The 9,193-nt window shown below is 31.9% G+C and overlaps 1 protein-coding gene across 2 annotated transcripts; it reads left to right on the forward strand.

Moving 5' to 3' along the window:
• The first annotated feature begins 2,053 nt into the window (after nucleotides 1-2,053).
• Nucleotides 2,054-4,181, forward strand: LOC107922040 (transcription factor bHLH19). Of its 2 annotated transcripts, none has more exons than XM_041111679.1 (4): nucleotides 2,054-2,289; nucleotides 2,359-2,778; nucleotides 2,895-3,266; nucleotides 3,862-4,181. In XM_041111679.1, the coding sequence occupies exons 1-4, from the start codon at nucleotides 2,191-2,193 to the stop codon at nucleotides 3,934-3,936; spliced, it is 966 nt and encodes a 321-aa protein (XP_040967613.1). In that variant the 5' UTR covers nucleotides 2,054-2,190; the 3' UTR covers nucleotides 3,937-4,181. The 2 variants fall into 2 exon arrangements, with proteins under 2 accessions (XP_040967613.1, XP_040967614.1); XM_041111680.1 differs by having other exon boundaries at nucleotides 3,887-4,181.
• The last annotated feature ends 5,012 nt before the right edge of the window (nucleotides 4,182-9,193 follow it).

The raw sequence follows: 9,193 nt of genomic DNA on the forward strand, positions 1-9,193 counted from the left end.
GAGGGGACTGGTCACTCCAATGCCACCTACTTGGCAGGTGCGACTAGTGCCGCCAGTTTAGGTGGCGTCACACGTGTGGGTATTTTTAACCCGTATTTTGTCCTGGTATATATATAAATATTTTTTAAGAATAAAATAATAATATTTTTTTTAAAAGTAAAAAAAATATAAAAAAGGTGGTGGCGCCTATGAGAAAGGCTCCACCCAAAAAAACATACTAGTTTGGTAAATAATCCTATTGACAGCGTATTTCAATATTTAAATTTTTTTATATTATTTGTTTAAATTAACCACGTATTAATCTTCAATGCTTTGTTGTGAATAGAAGTGAAATGTTTCGCCCAGCAATACAAAACTCTGATGACTTCCTTCGAATTCATTGCTTTTCCTTGAAAGATGTACAAGTTGCGATTTTTCCAAATGTGCCACAAAATTATCCCAAAGAAACAGGTTCAGTCTGAATCACTCAAGTTATTGGCCTTACAGACCTGTAAATTCGAAATCAGCCAATTTGAAATATTACCAGCAAAGAAACGCCTAATATGATTGGGAGGAATGACTTGATGCCAAATTTCCTTTGCATAGGAGCGATTCCTAAGGACATGTAAAATATCCTCAGTAATATGACCACAAAGATAGCAAGACTCATCCTGCATAATACCCCTCCGAACCTTTTTAGAATTTGTTAAGAGTCGTTGTTTAAGGAGAAACCAAATAAACTGCCTACCTTGGTGAGGCCCAGATATTTTTTAAATTTTAATCAAGTTTTTTTATATTTATGAATATTTAATTCAAGATAAATTACATGCTTATACTATTTTGAATAAAAAGATAAATTAAATTTTTAGTCACTAAATTATGGGTAAGTTACAATTTGGTCATTGAACTATTCACAAGTTTTCATTTAGGTCATTGAACTATTCAAAAGTTTTTTTTTAAAGTTCCACCAGCGAGCTTTAAATGATGATTTGATGATCGGTACATTAGATTAGTATCCATCGATGAGAAGAACATACCTTAGATCCAAGTGGATCTAATAGTCAGTGTTAGAGTTTAGAGAAAAAAGCTGTTTGAATTTTGGTTATCGGATTTGTAACGTCCAAAGATGTTTCATGAAAAAAATTGAACTTTAAAAGAGAAGGGGGAAGAGAGTTTCCGATTGGTGTATGCAGTGTGAACAGAGAAAGCCATATAGCATCAATTTTAATCTTTTAACAACTTGGGTGACTTAAATGAAAACTTTTGAATAGTACAGTGACCAAATTGTAACTTTTTTAGTTAAATGACGAAAACGATAATTTACCTCTAGTTTAATGTCTAATGGTGTAGTTTACCCTTAATAAAATATGTTAGTTTTTCTATTGAATTTTCATTAGGTGGAATTGGCTTGAGCCTTAATTATAAATTTCAAGATTATTTTTCGAACTTAATATTTTTGTTCAATTCCTTATAAATATTGACTAGACTTTCGAGTTTGGACAAGCTAGGTGAAGAATGTTATTGCTTGCCACAAGTATTTTTTGGTCAAAATAAGTTGTTAGTCTCTGTACTTTGATAAAATTTGAGATTTAGTTCTTATACTTAAAAAGTTGAAAATTAAATTTTCTTACTTTTCTGATTTAAAAATCCCAATCCAATCATTAACATTGTTAGTATTTTCCATCAAAATTTGTTAATTTGACATGTTCATTATGCTATATCCTAATATGACATGGAATATAATTGATAGAAAATAAACATATTAAGTTGACAAAATTTGGCATTAAATACCAACGAGATAATGGTTGGACTAGAATCTTTAAATTGAAAAAAAGTAGTAAGGTTGAATTTTTTTAGCTTTTTAAGTATAGAGGTTAAATTTCAATATCTATAGAATTACAGGGAGTAGCAAGCAAATTTAACCCTTTCTAAGTATAGAGGTTAAATTTTAATATCTATAGATAATGATTTACCCACGAGACACCCAGTCCCAAGTGACTTGGACTATATAAAAATGGTAAAGCCCTAAAAGTTTGTTGACATTAGAAAAGCTTTAACAATCATTTAAGGTGAGAAAAAAAATCAGTCAACACCAACATTTTTGTGGATCTGTTCATGAGAATTCTTTCCTTTTCTGGTTTCATTTTGCTTTTTAATCCTTGAACTAGTTTAATTGTTTAATCAGTCTACATTTTTGTGTTGAATTGTCATATGCATTGTTATCTTTCAATGTCTTTTCCATGTCAGAATATACAAGAACAACATCTTTCTTCAATGGAGATTCCACCAATTGGAGAGTTGCCTGAAATGGTAAACCTTTTTTTCCTTATTATGGAACTTCTTTATGCCATTAAATTAAAAATCTCAAAATCCACACAGGGTTTAATGGAGAATCCTAACATATTCAACCAATGGCGTATTGATGAACTCAGCGTCCTCCCAGTTCCAGTCCCAGTATCAGCTTCTTTTGGAGACAATTCGCAGCACTACGAAGCTTCATCTTCTAGGCCTGCCACCATTGATAGACCTCAAAAACAGCTTAAAATCACCAACGGCCGCAATTCATGCAGAACCCATATTTTAACTGATATTCAATCTTCTTTTTCACCACACACTCTCCCTTTTCCCAGTTCCAATTATAACCCTTTTGGTAACCAAAATTTTTTGGTTAAAGGTTACCATGACACTAACAATAGAATTTCTCAATCAAAAGATCATATCATGGCTGAAAGGAAACGAAGAGAAAAGCTCAGTGAGAAGTTTATAGCTTTATCTGCTTTAGTTCCTGGCTTAAAGAAGGTATATGTATGTATGTATGTATGTATGTATGTATGTATGTATGTATGTATGTATGTATGTATGTATAGTGTAAGTGCAGTTTAGTTATATAGATCAATGAGACTTTATATTGGCAGATGGATAAGGCAACAGTGCTTGGAGATGCTATAAAGTATATGAAACAATTGCAAGAGAAAGTGAAGACACTTGAAGAGCAGGCCAGGCAGAAATCAATTGAATCTGTGGTTTTTGTGAAGAAATACCAGCTCTTGGGTGACATTAATGATGAACTTTCAAGCTGGGATGAAATTTGTGCCCCATTTGATGAGCCATTACCAGAAATCGAAGCAAGGTTTTGTGACCAAAGTGTTCTCATAAGTATTCATTGTGAGAAAAGGAAAGGGTTTCCTGAGAAAATCATTTCTGCAATCGAGAAATTTAACCTAACAGTCATCAACAGCAACGTAATGACATTTGGGAGTTGTGCTCATATCACCATTGTTGCTCAGGTACTTTGATTCCAGTATATATATATATATATAGGAAACCATTAATGTAAATTTTTGGTAAAAATACCTCTACAATCCCTCTCAATTTCAATATTCAGCAAATTGGTCATTCTCAAAAAATCGGACCAATTTAATCTCTTTCAATTCTAAAAGTGAGCAATTAAGGACAATTAATCACGGTGTTATGTCATTTCTCAATTGTTATAATTTTGAATAGTATAATAACAAATTTAACCCTCGATATTTAAATATTTTGTCAATCTGATTTTGATTCTAAAAAGTTCAACAAATTTAGCCTCATCATTTATACATTACACAAATGTTGTGGGTTAAATTTCTTAAATCATGACCAAATTGATAAGATGTGTAAATTTTGAGGAATAAATTTGTTATTATATCAATTAAAATTATGTAAAATTGATGGAAAACATTAATGTTGTGATTAATTATCCTTATTTGCTCACTTTTGAAACTGAAAGGGATTAAATTACTTTGATTTTTTTAGAGGGATCAATTTACTCAATACCAATATTCAGAGGGACTGAAAAGGTCTTTTTACCTATTTTTTCTTCAATGATATTCATATTTTTTGCAGATGGATATGGAATTCTGCATGACAGTAAAGGAGCTTGTGAAGAACCTACGTTCATCTTATATATTTCTAGTGTAACAAACTTCTCTTTAGAAGATCGGAATTACATATATTGTTATGAATGCTATTAGGTGGATATTCAATCTTTCACTTTTTATCTTTCTTTAACTTTTCACATTTCAACTCCTTGTAACCTTTTTCCTATTTATGTATTATGAAATGAGGAGTCTAATCTCCCTATATATATATATATGTAGGAGTATACTACTTGGAATGATGATGAAGATGAAGAGAAATGCAATAGAAATCCTCCTTATTCTCATATATTATTATTGTGTTCTTTGCATTATTATTATTATTATTATTATTATTATTATTATTATTATTATTATTTCATAATACGTTATCAACACAAGTGCTTAAATTAATCCAAGAGCTTTGCAATTTTCATTAGTTTGGATCAAGGTATGTAATACATTTTATCATGATGTCCATTATGATAAAATTACTTGTAGTTCTACTAACCCCGTAATTTGTTAAAACTTCTAACATAGGCAAATTTACTTATAATTTATTTTGTGACTAAATTGTTGTAATTATCTGAGTACTGTTTTGTTATGTTATGCTTGAAAGTTTTGTTAAGGGATTACTTATGTTTGCTTGAAAGTTTGTTAAGAGACTACTTATATTTATATTAAATTTACATTGTAGTTGTATCATTAATGTCGAACCTTATAAAACTTGAATTTTTGGCTCTTGATATTACTGGAAAGAACTATTTATCCTAGATGTTAGATACTGAAATACATTTAGATGCAAATGGCCTTGGTGAAATTATAAATGAAGAAAATGAAACATCTAGTCAAGATAATGCCAAAGCTATAATATTTCTTTGCCATCACCTCCATGAGGGATTAAAGACTAAATATTTCACTGGTAAAGATCCACTTGTCCTTTGGAATAGTCAAAAAGAAAGATATGACCACCAGAAAACCGTAATACTTCGTGAAGCTCGCTATGATTGGCTGCATTTGAAATTAAAAGATTTTAAATCTGTGTGTGAATATAACTCAGCTTTGTTTAGAATCACTTCTCAATTGAAATTATGTTGAGAGAATATAACTGATGAAGATCTATTAGAAAAACATACTCCATATTTCACACAAATAATGTTGTCCTGCTACACAATATCGTGAAAAAGGTTTTAAGAAATATTCTGACTTAATATCTTCTGTTCTTGTGGCTGAGCAAAATAATGAACTTTTAACGAAATATCATGAGTCACATCCAACTGACTCTACTCTATTCCCTGAAGTGAATGTGACATCATACAGCAGAAAGGAAAAAGGCCACGCTAGCGCATGGCCTTGCCCATGGTCATGGTCACAGTCATGGTCGAGGACGTGGACGAGGTGGTCATTTTAGGAATACCCACCAGAAGCGGGATCATAATGATGGAAAGAATGATAAGTATACAATTGGGAAAGTGAAATGTTTGTGTTACCGTTGTAGCGGTAAAAACCATTGGTCCCGTACCTGTTGTACACCAAAGCATCTTGTGGAACTATATCAACAATCATTGAAGGATAAATGGGAGAAAATAGAGATAAATTTTGTTTGTGAGAATGACGAAGATGATTATGGCATTGTTGATACAACTCACTTGGAAGCTGTTGATTTCTTCACCACCCCTAAAGGGAATAATTGATCTTTTAATTTCATTATTATAGTCTTAAAGAATAAATTTTGTACTAGTTTGTTATGTTATTAACAACACGATTATTATATTATGTTTTGAATCATTTACAAAAAATTTTATATTATTTAAAAATTTATGTGACATTTATTTATTTTCTTTGAAGAATATGAATACTTCTCAAATTCAATTAGTGATAAATGGTGAAGACATATGCTTAGCAGACGGTGCAACTACTCATACTATACTTAAGAATAAGAAATATTTTTCTCATTCGACAATGCAAAAAAGCTAGTGTGAGTACTATATCAAGTAGTACCAAAATCATAGAAGGTCCTGGAAGAGCAAATATATTGTTGCATAGATGAACTAAGTTTCAAATTAATGATGCGTTATACTCTCCTAAGTCTCAAAGAAATTTATTGAGTTTTAAAAATATTCACCATAATGGATATCATATTGAGACAATAAATGAAGGGAATGATGAATATCTTCACATTACAAGTGTGATTCAAGGAAATAAACATATTTTGGAAAAATTGTCTGCACTCTCCTCTAGTTTGTACTATACGAGAATTAGTACAATTGAAGCACATGCTATAATAAACCAAAAGTTTACTAATGACTTTATTATTTGACATTACCGGTTAGGCCATCCTGGTTCAATTATGATGTGAAAAATTATTGACAATTTATGGGACACTTATTGAAGAGCCAACAGATTCTTCAAGCTAATATTTTTTTATGTGATGCTTACTCTCAAGGCAAATTAATCAATCGACCATCACTAGCCAAGATAAATTATGAATCTATCACTTTTCTAGAATGGATACAAGGAGATATATATGGACCAATGCATCCTCGTGTAGACCATTTAAACATTTTATGATTTTACTCAATGTTTATACTAGATGGTCACGGTATCCTTGTTATCAACTCGAACCTAGAATTTGTGAGGTTATTTACTTAGCTGATCAAATTACGAGCACATTTTCCAGATTTCTCTATCAAGACAATTCGTCTTGACAATTCTGGTGCATTTACTTCCCAAGCTTTCAATGATTTTTGTATATCTATTGCAATAAGTGTTGAACATCCTGTAGCACATTTTCATACACAAAACGGTCTTGCTGAATCATTAATCAAACGCCTTCAATTGATTGCATGACTATTACTTATGAAGTCAAAACTTCCAATTTCTGCTTGGGGCGTGTCATACTACATGCAGCATCACTAATTCGAGTTAGGCCAACAAGTTATCATAAGTTTTCTCGTTACAAATGATTTTTTGTTAGGAAACAAATATTTCCCATTTGAGAATTTTTGGATATGTTGTATAAGTTTCGATTGCTCCACCACAACACTCTAAGATGGGTCCTCAAAGGAGGTTAGGAATATATGTTGGACATGAATCCCCATCAATAATAAAATATCTTGAGCCATCAACGAGGAATTTATTTATCGCTCAATTTACTAACTATCATTTTAATGAGTCAGTTTTTCCAATGTTAGGGGGTGATGGCTGTCAATTCCACCAATATAAACCTACACCTAATTTTCAAATTAAAGTAGTATATGGAGTAGGGTCGATCCCACAGAGACTGAGTTTACTAAAAATTGCTTATATCTCGACCAGATTTATGTCTGGGCAATTGTCGTGCCCGCGATATTTAGGGGGGGAATAAAATATGAAACCTGAAATAAACACAAAAAAATGTAAAAAGTAAAAGATGAAATAAGAAAAACAACGAAGTAATATGAAGAAAAATCAATTAAACTTAGCTCAGCCTTAAGCACGGGTTTTCTCGTCTTTGACCCAATCTTCGAAATTAGGTGAACTCCTCTTTTTCGATAAACTAGTTATAGCTACCAAGGACGCCTTGGACACTAACTCTTCCTTGTGTAAATTAGTTATGGAACGTCCTATAACTAACCCTTACCGATCGAACAACCTACGAAACGTTCGTGATTTAGAACTTAGGCAGCTTTGTGTTCTAGAAGAGCCTGGCTCGAACTAATGCCCTTAAACGTTGGGACATTTAAATTCGGTTACTACTTCCCTTGGCGGAACCAAACAGCAATCCCCACTTGGCACGCCAATGTGTTCACGGAAGACCAATTAGACAATCGATCCCTTCAGAATTCCAACTGTACGTCTAGCCACACTAACTCAAACGACGTCTTTTTTGACTTAGTATTGACTTGACTTTGTGAGTTGACGAAGTCATACTCTTAATCCGGAGAAATAATAAATATCGAAAGTTGGGAGTTAAACAGCTCGGGTTCGAAACTCACGGGTTTTTTGACGGGGTTAACACCGACTTAAATCTGAAAGGGGTTTAGTGTGGCATGAATTTAATCATGCTTGAAGGTTATGGATTGTGTTTTGGCTTTGTGTGAAGGATGATGAAATTTTGGAAAGGAAAGGGGACTTGGATAGCAATTGAACCAATTTGGGTAAAGAAACAAAACCAAATGAAAATTGACAGAATGCTAAACTTCAATTTGAAAAGGGAAAATGAGAGTATTTCTATTCCAAATAGAAGTAGGAATACAAAGACAAGAGATGATTTTTCTAAGAACTAAAAGCCCCTATTTATTTAGATAGGGTTTACTAAAAATAGCTTAATCCTAATAAAATAAAATAACAATAATAATAAAACAAAATAAAATAATATCTTCTATTTTTAGCTATTTACAAAGTCAAATTTTGATGTTAAGTCCTTGGCCTTCCCATCTTTATGATTTGGCCCCAACTCAATGATTTGTCCTTCAATTTGGCCCCCTTTTTTGCTCGTCTTTGACCAATTACATCCCTGACAAGATTAAATCATAAAAACATCAATTAAGCAGGGATTAATTCAGAAATAAACCAATTTAGACACATGAATTATGTAAATTAATGTGTTTATCAACTCCCCCCTACTTGGCTCATGCTTGCCCTCAAGCATGTTGTTCTTTCAAACATTAAATTTATTCTACAATTCATTAAAAACCGAGCCTCTTTTCCGCATACATAATCAATGTAAACAACTTAGGCAAATATAAGTAAATGCTCAAGATACAAAGTTTGAACATCAAGTGTCATAAAATTGAAATATGTAAACTAAACAATTCTACTAAATTGAGTTTGATTTCAATAATTTGCAAGGCATTATTTAATTAACTAAGCATTAAAGAAATAAAATTATCGACGTGGACAAACCTTTTTACGCGAACTAGGATGACAACCCAAGCACCCTAGCCCGGTTACTCAGTTCAAACAGTCTTAAAATTTATTTATTTATTATATATTATTTCTCCCCCTTTTTTTTGTAAGCTCAGCGGAATGTTTATAAGTTATCGACTCGTCACTCGAACCTTTTTACGCAAGATAAGATGACAACCCAAGCACCTTACCTCGGTTACTCAATCCAGTCACATTTTCGAAACTTCACTCATAACTTGAACCTTTATTAATTTACTTATTTATTCATGCACAAGCAAATATATTTTCCAAACAATCAATTTATACAAAAAATCTAGCTACATATAACAACTTTAAAACAAATATCGATTAATCTATATACTTGAACATTATAATTCAAAATTTTCCCAATTTTTCCAAATTAACTAAGTATGAGATTAAAGGCTCAATGT

This window comes from Gossypium hirsutum, chromosome A04 (assembly GCF_007990345.1).
Source record: "Gossypium hirsutum isolate 1008001.06 chromosome A04, Gossypium_hirsutum_v2.1, whole genome shotgun sequence".
Taxonomy (NCBI): Eukaryota; Viridiplantae; Streptophyta; class Magnoliopsida; order Malvales; family Malvaceae; genus Gossypium; species Gossypium hirsutum.

Bases quoted from the DNA above. Each gene is read 5' to 3' on its own strand.
- LOC107922040 (XM_041111679.1), top strand. From the start codon at position 2,191: ATGCATTGTTATCTTTCAATGTCTTTTCCATGTCAGAATATACAAGAA. The intron at 2,290-2,358 runs GTAAACCTTTTT...AAATCCACACAG, and splicing joins TTGGAGAGTTGCCTGAAATG to GGTTTAATGGAGAATCCTAA. The intron at 3,267-3,861 runs GTACTTTGATTC...TATTTTTTGCAG, and splicing joins ATATCACCATTGTTGCTCAG to ATGGATATGGAATTCTGCAT.